The sequence below is a fragment of the Pteropus vampyrus genome, unplaced genomic scaffold (assembly GCF_000151845.1).
Source record: "Pteropus vampyrus isolate Shadow unplaced genomic scaffold, Pvam_2.0 Scaffold200, whole genome shotgun sequence".
Classification (NCBI taxonomy): Eukaryota; Metazoa; Chordata; class Mammalia; order Chiroptera; family Pteropodidae; genus Pteropus; species Pteropus vampyrus.
The window spans coordinates 3,105,755-3,130,693 of record NW_011888981.1 but is presented as its reverse complement, the minus strand read 5'-3'; the positions used below and the strand labels follow the sequence as shown (position 1 = coordinate 3,130,693).

Sequence of the window (24,939 nt, the reverse complement as noted above, 5' to 3'; positions counted from 1 at the left end):
TAGTTCCTGTGATGCACAGATATTTGTGAATATACTTTACGGTCATGGAGGATAGTCACCAAAGCCAAATTTTCCCTGCTTCCAACTTACGGCCTCGACATTGTTAGCACTGTGTTCTGACCTCTGTGCTAAAAAGCCCCAGGGGAACAGCGCCGAAGGGCCCTGTCTGAGCAGTAGGTCATCTCACACGTAAAGGGTGATCTCCTGGTAATCTGGTTTTGTATGAAGTTGATCTTAGGCTCCCAGATGTTGAATTTTTTCACTATTATGCTGTTAAATATGTGTTTTTTATATGTCATATGCTCTCTTGACTGAGGAATTGTTCTTCAGGGAGTTTTAACCTTTGCTTTGTGTGTTTTTATTGAAAATAGAAACGATCCTCTTTTAAAATGGATCATTTCCAAAACCTCTGGAAGCACATTTAGAACTCAGTTGGAATATCAGTGTTATATGACAGGAGTAGGCAGAGGCTGATTTACTTAAGCAAAGATAGAAAAGCGTTTAATTTTTTTTCATGAAGATGTAAAGGAACACTAGAAAATTTACTTGTTTCTTCACTTAGTCACTCATTTGTTTATTATTTGCCTTGTTAACACCATGTCCAGAGAACTTGGAGTTGAAGAATAGGAGGTTTAGTCACCAAGCCCTGGCTTTGACTATCAGAAGTAATAATTTTTAGGTAGTGTAATATGGGCTATCTCTTTGTATAATTTTTTATTTTTTACCATACTAAATTGTTTGTTATTTACCTTTAGAGATTTCATTTAAAAATAATCATCTAGATTTGTGCTAGAACAGGTACACATATTTCTCAACGTGATCAGAATAAGGGTTCTTTTTCTTAAAGGCATGTCCTGTCTTCTTGTACTTCACCAGTTTGGTGTGGACTTCGGGAAATGTTATAGCCATCGACCTGACAAGATGCGTCAGAGAGGCTGCAGGTTTGGTTTGGGCGCATTAGGCAGGCTCTTCTCTCGAGTTCTTCAGTCAGTGGACTCACTTGTATACTTGGCGTCTCCGTTTGGAGGCCTTAGCAGATACCTGACTCACTGTGTCCAACACTGAGCTCATGATGAGGTTCTCCAAACCGAGACCTCTTCTAGTGTCCGTATCTCAGTTACCCATGGCAGCATAATATCGGGTGTCAGTGAAGGCTGGAAGTGAGCCCGGCCCCATCGTAGGCCTTCCTAAGGCATAGCACAGCCCTGGCCTTGCTGAGGAGCAGGGAGGGATAGAGAGCTCTGGGGAAGGCAGTGTGGGGTGGTAGGAAGAACATTGGTTTAGGAGTCAGAAAACTTTGGCTTGCAATCTCTGTTCAGACACTAACTTCTGTGTGATTTTGGGCTCCACTTAACTTTCTTGGACCTAAAATTGAGGGAGTTGTAATCGCTTCAAAATAGTTCCTTAATTATTGAATTTTTTTTTTTTTTTAATTCTACTCTCGGCTTGGTGATGGTCATGCGTGTTAAATCTTTATTCCACTGTTACACTTCTCAGTTTAATTTAATCCTTATAAAAACTCTATGAGGTATAGGTTCTATTATTTCATTTTATAATTGATGAAATGGAAGCTTCAGTTAAAAAATTTATCTATGCCCACGAGCTAAGAAGAAGCAGAAAAAGACACCATCCTGTGTCTGAGAGATTAGAGTCCATATTCCTAATGGTTAAGCATTCCTGCTGTCTATTTTGTGGCAGCTGTCAAAATGAAGCAGTTCACATTTTAGAAACACAGGTACCTTGTCCATCATAGAAAATCTCTGTTCAGTTGAGAAGTGGATTTTTCAAAGGCATCCCATTTTTGTAGCTTTCCATTCCCTCTGCTCTGTGCTTGTATGGCTCCCCAGCATTTGATATATAAGACCTTGTTGTTGTTTGTCTTGATAGTAATTATGGAGCAGACATGCTTTTTGATGACATTTTCTAGCTAGTGAAGCATATGTGAAAGTGTTTGATGTAAGTACTTTAACATAGGGATGCTTTTTATCGAGATGATATTTTATTGTAAGTAAATTTATAAAGTCATGATCCCTCTTCAATATTAGCATTTGGGCCCCCTGTTCCTCAGGTACAGGCAGATGGGCGGCTGTCTGCCGGGGCAGGCTGGATTTATAGATTACTGAGGGCTGCTCTAACATTACAATTCTACCCAGTGCCAGTTGCTGTGTTTCAAAGCTGGAGTAACTGGACAATAAGTATTATAATGAGACATAAAATTAATACTTTGTTAAATTATATCATCTTAGCTTTTTTTTTTTTTCAGGTGAAGCAACTGGATGCAGTTGTACTGAGTATGCTCATTCAAGATGGTGAATCAATCTACAGCCTGACCTTGAAGCCTATACTGCTGTTATTAGCACGAATTATCCTAGCAAATGTCAAGCATAAACTGACAGCTATTCAGGTAAGGGAGGAGAAGGAGCATGAAGATTCATACCCAGGTGTGACTTTTGTGCTGATTACCATCAGACTTTAGTGTGATGTTGACAATATCTCTGTTCTCTAAGTTGTATTCTGGGTATTTAATTTTAAAATCTGATGAAAATAACTGAAAACTTTCTCCCCTCATGATATTCATCTAGTATAAAATGAGATTATGTTGAGCCTTTTTAATAGGATTGTATATATGTGTGTATGTATGTGTGCATGTATGTAAATGTTCATTCTCTGAATCTTAAATATTGGTTTAAAAACATCCTTCGTAGTCTTTTATGAATTTCATGAAAGGATAATGAGCACTAGTCAGAATGGTGTCACTATTGCAGTAGATCTTAATCACTATTTCCTGATTTACACCCAACCTTGTTCAGTTATTTGGCTTGGATTGAGTAGAGCATTCGTTGAGTGTTACATGGTTTCTGTAGGTCACATATAAATTAGTGAGAAGAAGCAGTCACACTCACAGAAAGCCAATAGGCAGTAGGAGGTGACAAAAACCACAAGAGAGATACAAAGAAAGTCTTTGGAGGTGAGATAGAGGTGCCAGCTGTGCTTTGTGCAGTCTCTGTTCTAACTACCCAACTCTCACTATTCAGCCTTGCGTTGTGGTGTGAAAGCAAAGGAATGGGTGTAACTGTTGTACCAATAAAGCTTTTTTTATGGCCACTGAAATTTTAATTTCATATGCTTTTCACATGTCACAAAATGTATTCTTTTTTTAATGATTCTTCTTTTTTTAATGAATAAGCAAGCTGTAGCTGATTGTTGCAGCTTCGGGATGACCTTATACTGCCAAAAGTAAATCTAAATTTTATGTGAATCTCCCAATTTCTAAGTGTGGGCTAGAAAATTTTAAGAAACACGATATTTCTATGGGCAAATGTAGTCTTGGTTGGTACCGGGCGAGGGCTTACTGTCATAAGGATTTAAGTTTAGACAGAGAAGAGGCAAGAAGGCAAGTGATGTCTCTGTCAGCAACTCTCATGAGAGACAGGATTTATTTGGAATCACAGTTGCCCTTGAAGAGTTTTTAATAGATGAGTTTCAACATGTCCTGGCAGATATAAGGTCTTATCTTTGATTTTTTAGTGACATTGGTTTGAATAAAAAAGCTTTCCTCAAGTTGATCTGAGTTAAATGGTCCTACAGACTAACTAGCACTTGGCTCTAAAGAAAGTACCACCAAGGCCTGAGGCTGCTAAATGGCATTATTTTCTTTCTAGTGAGACTAGTGATCATTAAGAATGAATGGTAGAATTTTAAGTTTTGTTTGTGGGAAACTTTCATCAGCAAATATGCTGAGCATCATTTGAATAACGATACATGTACTATCCACAATTTAGGAGAACAAGTTAATTGGTGAACTGCTGGTTGTGGGAGTCATAATTGGTAGGGTTGGAGGGACAGGCCATCTGAAATTCTTGCTAGATGCTAAACAACTTTAGACTTCAGCCGAAAACCTGCTTGTTGTGTATCACTATGCAAAGATCACTTTGTGCTGAAATCTTGCCTTTCAATGGAAACATTAATGTTTTTTTCCTTTTTAGTCTTGAATATATTATTCTGTAAATGATAATGTTAAAATGACTTCTTTGATAAATGAAGATAAAATGATAAAGAAGAACACTTATCCAAGTTAATTTTAATATTTTAAATTAATTTCGAATAAGTTGGCCCCTAAGAAATGTATCAAGTTGTTTATTATAATATTATTTTCATGGGATGATTCCCCGCCCCTCCCCCGCATCTGTGAAGTATGTAATCTAGTATTAGTAATATGTAAATGTTGAATGAAAAGAACCTTGGCTTTGAAATCAGAGCAGTTTGTCTGGCTCAGCCACTTAACAACTATGTGACCTTATGCTAGTTAATTTCTATGAATATCAGTTTCTTTATTACTAAAATGGAATAAGGCAGCAAGCATTTATTGGGTGCCTATTGGGTACACATGCTCCGTGCCTTCTAGGAGGTTATTGACTAATGTGACTTCTCAATCAGAACATTATGTAATAAGTCCTATAATTAGGATATGGGGTCTAGACCTATCTAAAACGAGGCTTAAAGTTTCCTTTTATATCAATGCCTCAGATTTGCTATTAAGCAATTCTTGGCAAATAGAAAAAGGTGCTTTCATTTTCTAGTAGAAAATAGGCTACACTTTGTTTTGTACCTTTCCTTCTATGTAAAGATTTTGGGTTAAGAATTAGTTTATAGATCTGATTTATAAGAGTTTGGCATCTTATGTTATAGGTTTCTTAAAAGGGCAGTCTCTTTGGATCTATCTAAATTCCCAAGTCTAGAAAAGGAAAGAATATGCTGCCAAACCTGACTCACTTATTGCTGACAGCAGATAAGGGACAGATAATTGCTATGTAGACTGACTTAATGAGCTTTACTGATAGGAAAAGAATGACGTAACACTTCAGAGAATTAAATTAAAAATGATGTGAAGCTTCTTTCTGTTAGATAATCCTACCTTTACTTAAATGGATTGAGGAAACAGCATTAGAGAGGATTTTGTTATAAAGTCAGAATTCATTTGTGATTGTATCGTTGTTGGGACAGTTGTGCTGTGTAGCAGTTTAAAAGGGAACCAGGCAGTTTTATCCCTTAGTTAAATGCAGAAGTTAAGTTCAAGTAAAATAATACTTTTGGTAATTAAGCATGATCTCTCCTATTAGTAGGTATCGCTTTAAAAAACAAGGAAATTAATTTCTCATACCTTCATGCAATACAATTCCAAGTAACATAGTTTTAATTAATTTAGATGATTTAGTGCATGATCATACTTGATACTTTAATGAGTCTATCAAAAATATTTAACACTTATAACTTGTACACACATGCACATGCATAGAGGAAGATTTAGAAAAATATGAACCTTTGTCACAGATTTTCTTGAGGAAGGAGGATGGCATTGAGGTAGCAGAAGAGAGATGTTCACTCTTCACTGTGTTTGCCTCTGTATTGGCTTGTTGTTTTTCTTTCTTTTTTTTTAAATAATGGTGTGTTGATCAAGTAAGAACAAGCATCAGAGAAGGGAGAAAAAGTGACTGTGTTCTAAGCCTGTGCATTAGTTTAAGGCAATGTATAAAATGCAGTCTCTACGCTCAAAAAATATCTGGACTAGGCAGTTACATACACAGGTGAAAAACAAAAACTATCCAATGTAGTGCTAACTTCTAGGAACAGTGTAGAAATTCAGAAGTAAGAGACTGGTGTGTGCCACACGAGTGGGAGAAGGCATCATGGAAGAGGTTTCACAAATGTGTGGAAGCGATCTTCCAGGTTTGGGGAATAAATGAATCCAAGATATTTCTCACATTGCACTTTGTGCAAAATATGTTGCTTTGAGGAGGATGCAGACATGAGTAAGACATGATGTTTCATCTCGTATAGACAGCAGACAACACCGAAAGCTAGGGATGATAGACATGAACACAGTGGAATGTGTTTGCAAAGGGCGGTGCAAATAATATGCTGGAAGCGCAGACAAGGGAAGGTGTTACTCTAGTCGCGGGAGGCCCCCAGAACTGTTGGTACGTGAGTTACGGTGCTGACAGTGCCACAGCAGAGCTGGATGGTTACAGCAGACATTTTAAAGGAGGAGACAGTAAGTTCGAAATGGCATCAGGAAGCCCAAAGGGCTAAAAATACAGGTTTTGCAAGAACATAGGAGAGGCGTTATTCTTGTGGAAGACATAGAGGTGGCTTTGGATATTACTGAAGAAATAGCAGTGGATGGATAAACTTATCTAATAAGTTCAATTTCACAAATGTAAAATTCTAAAACTTAATTTCAATTAATGTAAAACATTTTTTCCAAAGGGTCCTATTATTTCAGCTTACACGGTGCCTTCTTTTTCTAGAGCTTGCCATGGTGGACTTTGAGATGTGTGAATATTCATCAACAGCTGCTTGAAGAACGCTCACCACAGCTTTTTGCTCTTGCCGAAGATTGTATCAATCAAGGTAAGTAGTACATTTTGTTTCATGTGAGCATGTACCTCCATTTTAATTTCTTGGTTGAAAAATTCCTTTTTCGCTTATTCTTTGACAGGTAATAGTGACTATTTAAGGTTGTTTCTTTTTTTCTGGAAGTAGACTGTCACAAATTATTAGGACGTCTGATTATGAAATTTCTTTTTATCTTTGTGTTTTTAAAAAAGGCAATCACTATCATTTATATTACCTACTTAGAAAGAGTGATTTGTTCTGTGCAGGTCACCATGATTTTATTACAAATTATTTAAAGGTATTTTAATCTAAGAAGCCTTATTGGAAAAAGTATAAACTCCCTTTATTAAAAAAAAAATCCTTAACTAACTTGAGCTGGAGTAAATTGTGCCAAATTACATGCAGAAGGGGAAATTATTTATCCTATATCCTATTGAATACATGAAGGAAGGCTTCATTTTTTTAAACATTTGGTAGAAAATACATCTATCATAGAGAGACATTTTTACATCTTCCTTTATTATTTTTACTGTAATATGTAATGTACATATAGGAAAGCACCTAAGTACAAATGAAAATGTTACCCAGTAATTATAACGAGACCCCTGTGTAAACACCCCCACTGCCTTTGTTGCAGGTGCCCCTTGTGTTCCCTAGGAAAGTGTTTGGAAAGAGGGAAAATCTTGGGTTCTTTGACACTTGGTTTTCCTGGACTTTTGGAACAATTATTCTTGGCGAAAGTTGCCAAACAAAACAAAACAAAACCAGATTCTCTCATAGTGAAGGAATATTTGAATACAAGTGAACTTGGACCTCATTAGTGAGCTTCTAGATTACAGAGAGGGGATTTGACCTTGGGTGTATCTGATTCCAAAGCCCACACTCCTTTCACGTGACGGGAGTATGGAGTGAATATGGATATGTGTGCATATGCATGAGTAAGGGTTGGGGAGAGTGCTGGTTAGCATCGCTCTGGGTGGAGAAGCAGTGATCGGTACTTGAAGAAGGTAGCACATTAATGAGGGCATAAAATAACTCTTTGTGTGTGCTTGTGTAATTGCTAGAAGCTCCTGTATCTTTCTGAAGTCTTGTTTCCTTCAAGGGTACATCTGTTTACTAACAAGGTAGGTCTGAGTACACAAAGAGGATATTAATTTGTGCAGTAATAAATACTAGTAAGATAGGCAATTGGTTGAAACTAATTTCTCAATTTTTATTTTGTTGTAGGACAAAAATACATGAGCATATGCTAATCTTAGATAAAATGAACGTCTATACATCTGTACCTGATTCAAAAGACAAAGTAGGGGAAGTATTCAGTCAGGATAATAATTGAATCACTTATATTGCTTATATTAGGACTTAGTTTATATTTGTTCAGGATTTTGGGTAACTTAAGGCAGTGGAACAAGCAAGGGCATTTTAGACCGAACTTGCATATGAAAAAAATTTTTATTCTGAGCTTCAACTTTGTATATTAAAAAAGTTTTATTCTGCCACGGGATTTAAACCTGACATGCAATGGCAGATTAGTTGTTTTCTTAAATATAAGGAGTTTACTTTTTTATACAATGATCTTTCTTAAGCGACAACTGAAAATCAGGCTATCCTTTTGCCTGCAGAAGTCTTTGGTCTAATGCTTTTGGATTACAGAGATTTTTTTATGAGCAAATTTAGCCACTCAACCATCTATATTTTTACTTAAACTGTAAGCAATTCTCTAGCTTATGAGCTCCTCGAGGGCTTTTTTTTTTTAACTTGTTTTTACTTAGCATAGTACCTATAAAATAGTAAATATTTTGTATGTATTTGTCGAATAGTGATAGCTAATGTTTATTGAGCCTGTTTTACATGCACTTTTTAGAAGAGAAGTTGTAGAACTCCCTTTATTTGCCCTCCATTTTGATTGAATTTTATCTGAGCTAATTTCCATACAAGAATTTTTCAAAAAAAAAATTATAGAAGTTATGAGAAAATTGATCTGACCCAGACGCCACATGGGACTTCGAATCATCTCATAATAGAATTGCCGAGGTATAGAATTCTCTTCAAAATGAAATATGAAATGGGACTTGGAGAAAATTAAGACCTGACGTTCTACTTAGCAGACATGTCTTATCTTCTTTCTGTTTTTAGTAAAATGAAAAATGTGTACACTGAGTCTTCTCCCATTCATACCATCGCATATTTTTGAAATTGAGATAACATTCTGTAAACAAACTTAATGCAAAGCAGAAGGAAGAGTGGGGATAAGCTTCTAGTTCATGAAATTGGGTAAAGCTTTTGAAAGCCAAGGATAAGCTGAATGTCATTGATAGTAATGAGGAAAAAAGGTAATTTTTTTTCCAGAGGATAGTGAAATATTTGGAGGAGGATGGCATCAGGATTTAGCCCACTAATCCAAAATTTAATTTTGAGAAAAGATAATTACATTATCTCCATATGATATTACACAGTTTCCTATGCTGTATGATACTTTTGTGGAAAATTGGTAAATGAACAAAAAACAAGGCATCACCAGAGTTCTTTTTTTAAGGAATCCAATTTGATGCAGTTGCTATAGAAAAGTCACATTTCTTCCCTTTACACCAGTTATATCTGCATTAATGGCTACATTTCTGTGACTATTATTCATAGTGATGACACTTATTAAGAAAAGAAAAAAATACCTTCCTTATGTGCTATTTAAAAAGGTACTTAGGAACCATAATGGTGTGTTTTAGAGAAAATTTATTCTAAGAGAAAACTGAGTTTCCAGACAGGAAAGGGTTAACTAAGATATCTGGAAAATATGACTCTAAGTGACTCATTCCCCAAGTGGTCTCAATTCCTTCCTGCAGTGTATTTTAGCATATCATTTGCTTTGCCTTGCAACTAAGAATTTTTTATGTTGCTGTTCTAGGCTAATCAACGACATTTTTCATTTTATCTAGTCATAAATTGGTCCATTTTGGCTATGTCTAAATAAGTCTGCAGATAGTCTTAAGCTGCAACATTTCATAAACAATTTTATTTAAAAAAATGTTTTGTTCTGGGATTTGACCCAAATGTTGACCAAGCAGTCAGTTATAACTGAAATACTGTTCTGTGTCCAGAGAGAATATTATATTTGAAATGTTGCCCTTGAAGGATCATCAAAAAGTTGGCAGGATTGTTTTTGTCAGTCTGTGAAACATAGCAAGGATTTTATGAACAACTGTGATCTTTATTTTTTTGTCCAGGAATGTTACATCAGTACAATGTAGTGGCATAGAGCCCATCAGAACGTCAGCATAACTTTGCTGGACTGATCACATCTGAGAAAGGGAATCTTGAAAAGTGTGTTCCTCAGCACAACCTAAGGCCTCTTTTGGATGTCACACTCACGAAACCATGCTTAAGGGCACATAATCATTTATTATAGTACCTGATACTGAAAATGTTCCAGGTAGTACATGAGAGATAATATTGCATTTTAGCTATTTGAAGATAAGCTCATGAAGAAGTCACTGTATAAGAGCAAACAGGTTAAAATGTTCTGTCTGAGCGTTCCATTTTGACATCTACAGGCATCTCTGTGATTCTGAGGTTAGATTGTTTCTACATCAAAAGAGTTCGAGATTAGTCTCTTGGTGACTGATGTATGCACTATATATTTTTTATAATTTGGTCCTTTAGAATGAATATTAAATATGTTAAATATGATTATCTAATTATAGTTATCCATAGGGATTTCATTTTAGCATAACATTAACATAATCTCATGAGAAGAAATTTTGGTTTTACCATATGTTTTAAATGTACTGGTTGACATTTTGATCCAGAAGGTCATGAATATTCATTCCTGTGGAGTACCTACTGATTTGTTAAAATAATAAATGTACTTTTGTTGGGTCAACATGCTCCTCTTTTCATTTAAACCTTGAGTCATCCAAAGCTCAAAACTTTGTGTTCAGAGATGATTCATTGTTTTCCATCATTCTGCATATCTGGCCAGTTCTTTAATTTTATCAGTTTTTCCCTAAGAGTGCTCATACGCATCCTTCTTTTCCATTTTTTCAATTCTTATCCTAGTCCACGTCTGAAGTTTTAGTTTGGAAAGGCCCGTCAGAGATTATCTTGTCCGGCTAACTAACTCATTTACCAAGAATTGAGACTCAGAGACATGGCCCAAGAGCCAGAAGTATGATCTGCGCTAACTATTCTTTCCATTACAGTTCTCCAAACTGGTCACTAGGGCAGAATTCTAGTATCTAATAATGATAATGCAGTTAACATTTCTATAGTGCTTACTCCTAAGTCTTTAAATATATTAACTAATTTAACTTCATAATTAATCTTATATGAGATGGAACCAAAGAGTTGACATAGAATGATATAGCAGTGAGTACAGTATGCTTTTTAAAAAATAGCTTTTTTGAAGTATAATTAGCCTGCATCAAGACTCAATGTGTACAATTGATGACATTTTATGTATACATACATATGTGAAATTATCAAAATCAAGACAATTAACAAAACATAGTGTTTTAAGAGCTGGCATTCGGTTCCTATTCTGTCATTTACTCCCTGACCTCAGGCAACTTAACTAACTTCCAAACCAAGCTTCTCTTCTATGTAATAATGATTTTGAATTTTTTTCAGGTATAAAATGATGTGATTCTTTTTAGGCCATCTTTCCACTCATCCTAATGCTGGAATCTCTTGGACGATTGTGTCCAAAAAAGTTATCTCCTCTTTCCTTAAGCACTTTCCAAGATGACTTAATTGATCCATAATTGCTACATAGTGCTTCCTTTTATTAATTAAAAATATCTGCTATTCTGCCACAACTGCCAGGTAGAGCTACTGTCCAACATAGTGGCCACTAGCCACACGTGACTATTTAAATAAAATAAAATAATTGAAATTAAAACTTAAGTTCCTCAGTTTCACTAGCCACGTTTCAAGTGCTCAGAAACCGCATGTAGCTAACGGCTACCATTTTGGACAGTGCAGCTATAGCATATTTACCTCATCACAGGAAGTTTTATTGGGCAGCACTGCTGTTGAGCAACAGAGAATGACATGATAGGTCTGTCCTTCATTCTGCATGGCCAGCCCTCCAGTTACTTACTTAAGGCTCTCATTATCACATCCTGTCTGAAGGGTTGCACCTCACTTGTGGGCGCTTTCTTGGCCTTTGTCCTTTCTCCCTGTATATTGGTACTGGATTGGTTTTACTAAATATCAATTTCATGATGCCATTTTTTTTGAATAGAAAAAATCTGTAATTTTTCCTAGATTTATCTCTGCCTTTCTATTTCTTACCAAATTTGATATTAAAAAAAAATATATATATATATATATTTTTTTTTTTTGAGTGCTTGCTGTGTTCCAGTCACTGTGCTAGGTGTCAATGAATACAGTGGGATTGGGACCACAATACAGGTAGAAAAAAGAGCATAAAGAAGAAGGAATGAATGAAAAGATGTGCTTAGTTTAAACTTGAGAGATCAGAGAAAGCTTCACAAGATGGCTGATACTTGAACTGACTTTGGAAGAATGAGTAAGAATTTATTAGGAGGAGAAGTTGGAAAGGGTTTATAATATGTACAAAAAGAGGCACAGAGACTTGAAACATCTTTGTGTGCTTGGGAATTGCAGTAGTTTGGAATGGCTGGAGCAGAATACGAGGGATTGTGTGTCAGGCTGAATGCGTAGATAGGAGCTAGATCACTAGGATATTGCATTTCCATTTTTTTTGGTGATAGCCATCAAAAGGTTGTTAAATATCCACTCACTCCAAGGGTATTTATTGAACACTAACTGTGATAGGTGCTAGGCATACAGCGGCAAGACACATGTGGACCTTTATTTTGTGTGTGTGAACCTTACAATTTTGAGGTGAAGTTGTAGCCAAATTCTACCCATCTTTCAAGGCATAGCCCTTCTGACTGTTTATTCAAGCATCCCATCCTTATGGATTTCCTCCCCTTGGTTCTTATGACCAACACCACACAGTTTCAAATCAGATTAACTGTGTATTGACTAATAATTATGTGTCTTCTCTTCCTACCTCTTCTCTACCCATCCCCTCTCCAACCCCATTTTTAGGGGAGAGCAGGGTTTAAACCTTGCTGTACGATCTAGCACAATTCTAAGCATATGTAATAATTCAGTGGATATTGATTAAAATTTATGGGATGGAAGAGAGGAAAATAGTTGTGAAGGGGAGCGAGGCAGGAGAAGGGTGGAAAAAGCAATGCAGGCAGCGGTAGGAAATGAAGCTTGATAAGTATGGAGAGAGAAGAGGATTTTTTTTAGGGGAAATGAGTCGGAATTGGTTAGCACTTCCTATTTAGACATGATAGGCTGTGTGCCTTTCTGGTCTTTATGGCTTATAGTAGATACTCTCCACCCAAGCTATTGAGGATTTTATGAATTTCCATTTGGTTGGCATTTTACTTAGGACACTAGGTTGCATCTGGCTAAGAAAATGCAGTCTTCCTGTTAATCTTAAGCACTTATCTAAGAATTTTATAATCCAGTTATTTCTTCTACTTTTTCCCCATAGCATTATTTTTTTAAAGAAGAATTTATCCTTATCAGCTAGGGCTATTTGATAACTCTAAAAGATACTTCATGCAGGAATGTCAATATATGTTCTTAATTTTTCTTTAATTGTTAATAGTTAGGGATTAAAAAAATTGAACCACTTACAAACACTTCTAGAAAGTTGCAAGTATAGCACAAAAAATTTTCCCCAAAACCATTTAAAAATAAGTTGCTGATGTGATGCCTGAATACTTTAGTGTGTTTTTCCTATAAAGACATTTTCCTATACAACTGCAATACAGCCATCCAAGTTAGGAAATTAACACTGATACACTACTACCATTTCATTACTACCATTCAAGATTTGCCAGTTGTCTCATAAACATCCAAAATGGTCCAGTCTAATGTCAGGTTTTACATTTAGTGTCATATCCCTTTGGTTTCTTTCAATCTGGAAACATCACAGAAGTCTTGCTGTGTTATTCCCATTACATTCTATCTGATGGCACACAATTTCAATTTGTCCCATTACCGGTGATAGTAACTCTGGTCACTTGATTGAGGTGGTATTTGTCAGTCTTCTTCACTCTAGAGTTATCAATTTTCTTTTTATGAAATTTGAAAAAATTAAAAGCAACTTTTTAAGATACAATTGACATATAGTAAACTGGATATACTTAGTATATAATTTGCAAAGTTTGGACTTATGTTTATACCCATGAAAGCATCACCACAGTCAAGGTAATGAACATATCTTTTGTCCCCCAAACCTTCCTTGTACCCCTTGGGAGTCCATTCCTCTCCTCTCTCCCTTCCTGATCTTTCCCATAGACTCTTCAGGCAACTACTGATCTATCACTATACATTAGTTTGCATTTGCTAGAATTTTATGAAAATCGATTCATGTGGTCTGTATTCTCCTTCCCCCACCCTTTGCCCCTGGCTTCTTTTACTCAACATAATCATTTTTTAAAATAAATTTATTTATTTTTTAAAATTAGTTTCAAGTATACAGTACATTAGTTAGACATCTATATAGTTCATAAAACGACCCCTGCAATTGCTCCCTCCCTCTCCTGGCCCTCCACCTAGCCAACATATTTATGCTAACTGCATTCACTATGCCGTGCTCCCCATCCCCGTGACCATCTAGCAACTGCTAATTTGTACTTCTTTAACCCCTAACCCCATTCTCCCAGTCCCCCAACCCCTCTCTCCTCACTTTGTCACCAAATTGTCCACCATATTTGTGAGTCTGTTTTTGATTAGTTTGTTCTTTTTGTCCTTAGGTTCCGCATATAAGTGAAATCATATGGTATTTATCTTTCTCTGTCTGACTTATTTCTCTCAGCATAATCACTCTAGGTCCATCTATGTCATTGCAAATTGTAGGATTTCATTTTTTTTAATGGCTGAGTAATATTCCATTGTATATATGAATCATAATTTCTTTATCTAATCTTCTGTTGATGGGCATTTAGGTTGCTACCATATCTTGGCCATTGTAAATTGTGCTGCCATGAATACTGGGGTGCATAGATCTTTATGAATTATTGTTTTGATTTTCTTTGGATAAATACCCAGAAGTGCAATTGCTGGGTCAAAAGGTATATTCATTTTTAATTTTTTGAGAAACTTCATACTGTTTTCTATATCGGCTATACCAATTTGCAATCCCACCAACAGTGTTTGAGGGTTCTCTGCATCCTTGTCAACACTTGTTTTTTGATTTATTGACGATAGCCATTCTGACAGGTGTGAGGTGATACCTCATTGTGGTTTCAATTTGCATTTCTCTGATGATTAGCGACCTTGAGCATCTTTTCGTATGTTTATTAGCCATCTGTATTTCCTATTTGGAGAAGTATCTATTCAGGTCTTCTACCCATTTTTAAAGTAGATTGTTTGTTTTTTTGTTGTTGAGTTGTATAAGTTCTTTATATATTTTGGACGTTAACCCCTTATCAGGTGTATCGTTAGCGAATATCTTCTCCCAGTCGATTGTCTTTTCGTTTTGTTGATGGTTTCCTTTGCTGTACAAAAACTTTTCAGTTTGATGTAGTCCCATTTGTTTATTTTTTCTTTTGTTTCCCTTGCCCAGGGAGACATATCCAAAAAAAAATTCCTGTTAGTAATATCAGAGAGTTTACTGCCTATGTTTTCTTGTGGAAGTTTTATGGTTTCGGGTCTTACATTTAAGTCTTTAATTCATTTTGAGTCTTTTCTTATATACAGTGTAAGAAGGTGTTCCAGCTTCTTTTTTTTTTTTGCATGTATCCAGTTTTCCCAACACCATTTATTGAAGAGATTGTCTTTACCCCATTGTATATTCTTATCTCCTTTGTCATATATTAAGTGAGCGTATAGGCGTGGATTTATTTCTGGCTCTCTATTCTGTTCCATTGATCAATGTATCCGTTTTTATGCCAGTACCATGCTGTTTTGATTACTGTAGCCTTGTAGTATCATTTGATATCAGATAGTGTGATACCTCCAACTTTGTTGTTCTTTCTCAAGATTGCTGTGGCTATTTGGGGTCTTTTATGGCTCCATATAAATTTGGTTCTATCTCTGTGAAAAATGCCGTTGGTATTTTAATAGAGATTGCATTGAATCTGTAGACTGCTTTGGGTAGTATGGCCATTTTAATGATGTTGATTCTTCCTATCCATGATCAACATAATCATTTTGATTCCTCCATATAGTGATACATAACAGTAGTTCATTCCTTTTAATTGCTGAGTAGTATTCCATTATATGGAAAGAACACAGTTTCTTTATCCATTGATTTGTTGATGGAAATTTGCATTACTTCCAGTTTTTGGCTGTTACTCTTTATAATTAATTAGTTTTATTAGTACTTAGTGAGATACTTAGAGAAGTCTCCTATTCTTCACCTAGCTTTGAATTTATGTACTTATATATTGATTGCTATTAGTATGGACTCATGGATTTCTAATTTATTGAATGGATTATAACTTGTTACTGTCATTATTTTAATGCTCAAATTATTATTCCTGATTTGGCCAGTGGGAACCTGTTCAAACTGGCTGCTGTGCCCTTTCAGCATATCTTTGAGCACTTCTTTATTTTCTGATACAAGAAGATGTTTTAGCCTCATTTTGTATTTCCTTACTCCAGGCTGGAATCAGTAATTTCTCCAAGGAGCTCTGGTTTCTTTTAAAGTCTTTCAACAGACATAGCTAGAAAGTATATATATGTGTATTATATACGTTCACATGTATTTCTGTATCTATCTATATGTTAAAAACCATGAATTTACATCATCTCCAATTCCAGTCCATTATCACAGGGTTTATCCTAGTCTTCTCTCTTCCAAATTTATAACTCCCTTCTCTGATAGTGAAAAACCAGGCTCCCATTATTCTTAACAGACGTAATCTCCCAGCTGTGGAGACTGTCTCTCTGACTCTAGCCTCAACTATGTAGGCTCCTCCTTTGGCTCTGGCCTCATGGAACACACAGCTTAGTCCTTTACGTGGCTCTGTTGAATGCTGGCCAAGTCCCTGGCCCTATCAAACACACCAGTTGAGACTCTAACCCCAAACATACTGGTCTAACCTCTGACTGATCCCCAGCCCAGGCAAACCTCTGTATGAGCCACAGTGGGCTTTGCAAACATGCTGGATGAGTCTCTGTCAAGCCACCAGTCCTGGTTTTGGCAAATGCATAGCTCATATCTCCAAACTCGGCAAACTGAGGCCCATTTTGAGACTTTATTCCTGGCAAACACGCTGGTTGAATCTCTAACCAAGACCAGGCCGCAGCAAACATGCCTGAAGTCCCCAATTCTGACCAAGGAGCTCCAATTAATATTTCTATCCTTAATTAATACTTGCACCTTCTGAAGATCTTGTTCCTAACAATATTAACATAATTACTTACTTTATTCTACATATAAAATGTTTCTATGGGGAAAGAACAGTCTTTTCAACAAATGATGCTGGGGCTACATATATAAAAGTTAAATCAAAAAGGGTCAGACATCTAAATATAAGAGCTAAAACGATAAAACTCTTAGGAGAAAATGTAAGGGTAAATGTTTATGACCTGATTTGGTAATGGATTCTTAGATACAACACTAAAAGCATGAGCAACAAAAGAAAAAAATAAATGAATTAGACCATCGAATTTTAAAAACTTTTGTGTTTTAAAAGATACTATCAAGATAGTGAAAAGACAGCCCACAGATTGGGAGAAAATATTTGCAAGTCATATATCTGATAAGAGACTTGTATCTAGAATATATAAAGATCTCTGATAACCCAGTAATTAAAAAGGCAAATAACCTAATTGCAAAATGGGCAAAGGATCTGAATAGACATATCTCTAAAGAAGATATTCAAATGATCAATGAGCACGTGAAAAGATAATTCAATCTCATTAGTCATTAGGGAAACCAAAACCACAAGGAGATGTCACACCGACAAGGATGCCTATAATTAAAAAGTCAGATAACGACAAGCATTGTCGAGGATGTGACGTTGGAGCCCTCATACACTACAGGTGGGATGTAAAATGGTATAGCCACTTTCGAAGACAGTTTGGCAGCTCTTCAAATGGTTAAAAGCACAGAATTACCATGTGACCCAACAATTCAACTTCTAGGTATATACCCAAGAAAAATAAAAACATAGAACCACATGAAACCTGGTATGTGAATGTTTATAGCGGCATTATTCATGCTATCCAAAAGATGGAAACAATTTGAATGTTTATCAGCTGATATATGGATAAATAAAATGTTGTGTATCCAGTTAGTGGGTTTAACTGTAATATTATTTAGCCATAAAAAAAATGAAGTACTGATCCACACTCCAGCCCAGACGAATCTTGAGAACATCACACTAAGTTGCAGAAACCAGTCACAAAAACCATATCATTTAAATGGTTTTAGCTGGGGCAGATCTGATCAGTTTTGCTGATAGTTATGCTATATATTTCAGTTGTTTCTGAGTTTTAATAGTATTTGCTCAGAAACCATTGATTGAAGAAATTAAACAATTCTGTATTCTAGCTTTTCTGTTAGTTTATTTAGTGCTAGATCTCAATGAGGCATCACTGTGACTCTAGTTATATTCAATTTAGGAGTTATCAACGGCTCTTTTCTCTCATTTTGTGGGTTCAGATATACTTCACTCTATCTCTCATATATTGTCATTTCTGAATCTGTATCTTTATTCAGGGCAGAATGTATCTGAAGAGGTTTCTTCATTTTTCTTTATGCTTGTTTAATTAATATTTGTGAGATTCAGCTTCTCATGAGAATGTTGTCACTTGGGTGACTGCATTGCTTTGGGGAGGGAACACTGATTCTCTGCCTTTTCTTTTACTTTTCTAAGTTTTATATGTCTTCATCAGTAAGTAGTTCAATTAACATTGGAAAGTTTCTCTTCTGAAGCTGATCCTTCCAGCATCTTTTCATTTTCACCCCAAATTAAAAGCTTTAAAAATAGATTAAAGCCTCAGCTCTCCTTAAAATTTATTTATGAAGGGACTCAGCCTTCATTTTTCCCCCAAACTTTAAAGATGTGTCGTTTTTTGAAGTTTGAAACTGCACTGTTACGTTGTGGTCCTTGGCTTTTTCCTGTCTGCTTTTGGGCATTATTTTCTAATTTTTCTTCCCATTTAGAGGAGGTAAGACAAGGTAAATAAAACTCAGAAATATGATTTTGTATACTAAAAATTATTTAAAGTAATTTAGCAGTTGCTCTATTTTTAACAAGCATATTTGATGATAAACTCTGTTTCTCTTTACTTGGAAATATTATTTAACCCTCCTTGAATCGTCAGCTAAAGGATTCTAAGTTCATATTTATTTTCTCTCAGCACAATTAAGATACTAATCTGTTTTCTTTTGGTTTCCACTTTGGTGGTGAGAAATCAATTGTTGGTCTACTTGCTTTCCTTTGTGGGTAGTCTGCCTTTTTCCTTTTGCAGTTCCTAAGATTTCCTTGTATTTGGGGTTCTTTAGCTTGACCATGACTGGGCAAGGTATGAATTTCTTTCTGTGTATCTTGTTAGGAATTTAGTGAACTTTCTTTTTTTCTTTCTTTCTCTTGGCTTGCCCCCTTCTTTTTAGTGGGTTTTCTAACTCTGAGATTTAGTGTCTTCCACATTTCTGGGAAATTTTTAGCCATTACCTCTTAAAATATTGTCTCTTTTTTATTGTCTGTTCTCTTTTAGATCTGCAGACATGTTAGAATTTCTCACCTGCATCTTCAACATTCTTTAATTCTTTTATTTTCTCTTTGTTTCCCTATATTGTATTCTGCATGATTTTATTTATCTTCTGATCTTCTGGTCTGTCCATTTAATTTTTAATTTTAATTAAAGTGTTTCTAAACTCCTTTTTTGTCTGGTTGATATCTATAGTTTGTCTTGTTTCTTTTTCATATGTTCTAGCCTTTTATTTCTTAAAGCCAGTTAAATATTTTACATACCGTATCTGATTTTTTCAGTCTCTGAAGGCTTTGAGGATACGTTTCTGCCCTTTGCTGTTTCTGCTTTCAGGTATTTCATGTTCTGTGTTGGTGTTTTGTTTTGTTTTGCTATGAATTCATGGTCCATGGAAACTTATCTGTGGGAATTCTTTGAATCCTGGTTGAAACTGCATTCCTTCAAAAGAGGATTTTTCTTTGTTTCTGCCACTTCTCTGGGGTTCTAAATTCCTGGCTTGAGATTTTTGAGGTTTTTTTTTTTTTTTTTAAACTACACAGATAGCTTGAATATGGTCTACAAATCTATATGAAAGCTGGCTTATGGTTATGCATTCTTGGGGTAAATTCTTTTCCTTTTCTCCCATTGCCATTTTCCTTGCTGAGCTCTTCAATATGGCAGATTTACCTCCCTTTTTAACCTTTCAGTGAAGATTCAGTTCTTTGGGTCTCAGCTTTAAATGAAGACTACTGCTGGATTGCCTACTTTGAGTGGGTCCAGCATTCATCATTTGTCTTTGGTGTTCCTTGCACTCATCAAAATAGAATCCTGAGGTCCCTAGGATATGGTTGATAGCTTTAGCGCAGAATATGGCTTTATCGCATGCTTAATTCCTAAGGCTGCTGTTTTCAGTTAGCGTTTATTCTTTCAGCATTCCTTACTTTGTGATATTTAAGAAGAGAGGATTTTAAAAAGCTTTGGCCAAGCTTCACATTTCTTGATACAGGTTGTATCCTGAAACATTAAAGAGTACCATCATTGACAACTAAGTAAAATTGTGTCACTTGTGAATTGTACTAAGATCATAGAAGGTAATTGTATTTCTAAGAATAATGATGGATAATCAGGAATAATGGGAAGACAAAAGGAAAAGAAAGTTAAAAAAAGAAAGCATTCACTAAGAGCAATGAGTAGCATCAGACTCAGCTTTTCCCGAGTTTGGCTTGCATGGAGGAAACCTACTGAAGTATTTTCACCGAGAAGTTCATGTTCACATGCCTCTGCCATTTGACGTAAGACATATACACCTTGACTTCCTCTCTTTGAGTCCAGAGAATCTCTTTAAAGGGCTGGCAATATATAGAAAAACACTTTTTCAGACTCGTTTTAATTTCAGTTCACTGTAAGACAAAGGGTGTCTGTTTCTTAGCTGTAGGTGTTTGCCATACTATTACGTGAAAAAAGCAGATTGGATTTTGTAACCTCACTTCGATACTTTTGACCTTAGTCTTTCCTCTGCCAACTCCCTCCCTCCCATTTTTCCAATGGGCTTGGATTCATTCAAATCCTGGCTTTGCCACTTAACAGCTGAGGTGACTAGTCAGTAATCTGTCTGAGTTGGATTTTCTAATGAATTAAATGGGGATAATGCCAACTTCAAAGGCATCATTGTGAGAATTAAATAAGACAACATATAAAGTACCTCGTGCTAGGCAGAGTAGGTAGTCAGTAAATTTTACTTCCTTTTCAGCTTGAATGATAGAAAACTAATTCTCAGTCTTTGGACATCAGAAGTTCATTTTCTATTTATTTGTTATGCATTTATTCTTGTGGCTTGTTTTGTGAAATACTGGTGAACCCATTATAGAAACATTTATGAGGAGTAGTTTGTCAGGGCTGTTGTAGACGGATGGATGAGGTGACCTGTTAGATACCTCCTGTAACTTGTTATATAGACTCTTTATTACATATAATTAATTTTGGCAATCATTTTATTTCAGATACTGTGATACTAGGTTATTATCCTCCCATCTTCTCACCTCATTTATTAGAGAAATAAATTAGAATCTGATTGCTAAGCCAATATTCATTCATTCTTTATTTGATACTCATATTGCCTTAGATATGTATGTGTATTTATCTGTTGCTTCTTTCTTTTAAGGGAGAAATTCTACATTCTTTATGAGGGAAATTGTAAACTGATCTCCTGTTCATCAGAATTTCTGTATTGTTTAATTCTTTGTAGGTTCATTTGGTACTTGTATGAGCACATTGTATTGCCATATTTTTTGTTATTGCACAATTAAGGCAAGCACTCTAAAATAAGAAAGAGCAGGGTCATGAATCATATAGTGTAGTGTGGAATAAAGGAGGTAATGTATATATTATCCATAGCTGCAAAATTGGAACATGTAAGTGCTCAGGGAATACTGGCTGTGAACTATTATTATATGTGTGTTCCTCATCTTCTAGATTTAAAATTCTTTAAGAGCAGGGTCAGTGTAGTATATATTTCAAATATTATGGAGTCAACATTTTACTCATTAATATAATTCTATTCTCATGATTTTTAATGTGTCATTTTTTATCTTGCAGTGATGAAGCTAGAGAATCTGTTTGTAGCTGACTCAGGTCGCTGTTTCTCTATTCAATTCCATCTGGAATGTGCATATACATATTTATATTATTATGATTATAAAAAAGCAAAAGATCAGTTCAGTATTGCCAAAGACATCAGCAAATTGCAAATTGATTTGGCAGGTAAGACTTTGTATCTTTTGTGGATAATTGATTTATTTTTATGATAAAACTAATATATACATTGGCAGTTTGGTTGTATCGTTTGGTTATATTTGATTTTCGATGTCTTGTTCCTTGCTTTACAGAAGTAGACTTTAAATATTTTATTTAAAAAATTCATAGTTTTACTACAGATTTGAAACTGTGTATTTTCTTTATTCCTGGGGATGTCTGTTTATTTTCTAATCTGTTAGACACCTGTACAGTAATGTACAGCAGCAAGGCAGTACACAAATGAACTTTGGACCATTCAGTTGTGGGTGTGGGACCCCTAAGACCCCCCCCAAGTCCCAGGTTTAATTTAGCCTCTCTACAGTGCCCTTTCTTGTAAATACCCACCCATGGCTTCCATCCTACTTTTTTTGTATCCCTTAAGAACAAAGTTTTGACTGTTTTGTTTAGATGTTTCTTCAATGCCTTGGAACACTATCTGGAATATAGTAGATACTCAACATTTGTTCAGTGAACAAATAATTACAGAATTTCTCCTGAAACCTACTTATTTCTTCTGAATACCAAATAACTTTGATTTCTTTTTACATATTGCTCAGCCCCTAGCATCTCACATATAATTGGCATTCAACATTGAACACATTAATAAAAGTCACACCGTTTATACCTGTTGAACCTGGGCTCAGCATGCCAGACTGTGACTACCAGTCAGTGAATGTTGAAATGATTGAACTTGGATGTCCTCCCTAGACTAGGTCTAGATTATTTCTAAGGCCCATTCTTTATGCTTCTTATTGAGCTATATAATAAAGTCCTTCAGCTATATTATGAGTTAAACATGACTTTGTGGCTTAGTCTGGGATCTTAGCCATCATTTATTCTATTGTTTGTGTAGAGAAAATTGTTAAATATCCAGCTTACAACTTTTGGAACAGTGGCCATGTGTAAGTTGGAGTCTTGTCTGTATTTGAAAATATAGTTATAAATAATATAACTTCTGAGGTTAGTTTCAGAGGTTATGTTTTTGAATGTTGTGGTCCTAGGAGACTTTTTTTGGATGAAAAATACTAGTAGCTTAGTACTCTATATAGTCAGCTTTAACTGTTGGTGTATTTACTAGCTGGTTCTTCATAATTTTGTCCACGTTAAAGAGTGAGGAACTTAAAAATATAAATGTGGTGCTCACAAATATAAAATGAGAAACAAACCATTTTTTTCCATTCAACTTTAGCCTTACTATTAAAAAATAGCTGTGTTAGACCATCTCAGTAGCTCTTTTTGTGTGTAACATGTTTAAAAGGTTGATGAATAACTTAGAGCCAGACTCAGTGCAGGATGAAATTCAGACTTTTTTAATCGAGGGTCTTTGTCATCTGACTCTTGCCAGAGAATGGATGTTAGAACTTTTGCTTCTCTTAAAACTGTTCTTCAGCAAGTTATTTCAGATACAAAATGAAAAAATGTTTGATGTTACATGAAGCCAGATCGTGTGATAGAGAGACTGTGAGATTTAGAACCTGAAGACCCCGCTTGAAGCTCCAGCTCTGGTGCTGGGAAGCTCTGTGATCCGGAGCAAGTGACTATCCCTCAGAACCTTTGTTCTTTATCTGTCGTATGGAGATGATAGTATTTCTTCTACCTATGACACTAAATGAGTTACTCACTTGAAGAAGTAGGTAGTTCGATGCAAAAGTAAGTATATGGAATCTAGTGGCAGAAATCCTGGGTTGGAGTTCTTGCCCCATAGCTTACTGGCTTTATAATTTTATAAATCCTTTAAAAAATCACCATGGCCTCAGGTTTCTCTTATGTGAAATGAAGAAAAACATCTTATAAACTCTAAAGCACTTTGAAAATATTGCTCTCAATGATCGTACAGTAGATCTGATTGACAAATCAATACATATTTTATGTTTTTAGGTGCTTTGGGAAAAAGGACACGGTTTCAGGAAAATTATGTGGCACAGCTTATTCTAGATGTAAAACGGAAAGGGGATGTTTTTTCAAATTGTGAATTCAGTCCAGCCCCAACTCCTCAGGAACATTTAATCAAGGTAAGTAGGATTGTGAACTATTTAAATTGGCATCCAAGTCTAAAAGTTCCAGTGGGTGAGTTTCGTAGAACCATGAATGGGCTAGAAAGGGGCTTCGTTTTATCTCTTCTCAAGCTTTCAAGGTGGCTGGGCGGGGGTGGGGGGGAACGTAAAAAAAACCCATGTTAAAACCTTTTTTTACCCTTAAATAGAGATAAAATGGTGGTGTTCTTCTAGTCTTCAGTAAATATGAGTTAATAATGCTGTTAGTTATGTGTTAACCTCCCACCCCTTGAAGAAATTCAAGAGGCAGACTGAGTAGAGATGAATTTTTCTAGTTGCTACCATATTTGTTATCTTACTTTTGCCTTTTGAGGATATTTTTTAACATTAAGAGACTTAAAATTTTTACCAGTGTTCTGCTCTGTCTTGTTACTCTGTCATTATTGGGCTGGTCCCTGCCTTAGTATGTATTTCCTGACCTGGTTAATGCTTTTTCTTCTTTTAACTTGAATTTATGGCTTTTGGGCAGTTTACCTACTTATAAGTCTTTTCATCTGCTTCCATGGAAGCCGTTAGCATTTATATTTTCTCATTCCAGAGACCCCAAACCAACATTTTTGGTTGTTCTTTGGTTGATGTTATATCTTTGAAGCCTGTGGCATGTTATTCTTCGTTCCAGAGCCTGCAAACAAATTTACCTTGAGTACATTGAACACTAAAATTCTATTCTGTACTGAAAATAATGCCAAAGGTAGGGGTTAGGGGTGGCAGCCGTGAGGAGCCGCAAGGAAGGCCTTCGATGTGATGTCGCATAACTCCTGGGCTTGCTCCAAGTACTCTATTTGCTTTGTGATAACTTCAGGGAGGAACAGCTATTGATTTAAGAGAAGAAGGAAGGAAGGAAGGGAAAGATGTAGAAACTCAGGGATAAGACTGCACGGGGTACAGCCTACACTTCCTGAAACTGGTAGAGCTGTAGCTGAATGAGCGTTTGTACTGCTGTGTTGACGCTTGTCAGGAAATTGGGCCGATAATGCGTCCATCCTCCATTTCCTGTTTG

General features: G+C 35.8%; 1 protein-coding gene across 1 annotated transcript in view; it reads left to right on the top strand.

Moving 5' to 3' along the window:
- Nucleotides 1–24,939, top strand: part of TTC27 (tetratricopeptide repeat domain 27) — a 138,141-nt gene that overhangs the window by 7,009 nt on the left and 106,193 nt on the right. The window contains exons 4-7 of the mRNA XM_011372100.2: nt 2,264–2,404; nt 6,309–6,411; nt 21,688–21,852; nt 23,764–23,897. Coding sequence (XP_011370402.1) covers nt 2,264–2,404; nt 6,309–6,411; nt 21,688–21,852; nt 23,764–23,897 — 543 coding nt within the window. The remainder of the gene's footprint in view (nt 1–2,263; nt 2,405–6,308; nt 6,412–21,687; nt 21,853–23,763; nt 23,898–24,939) is intronic.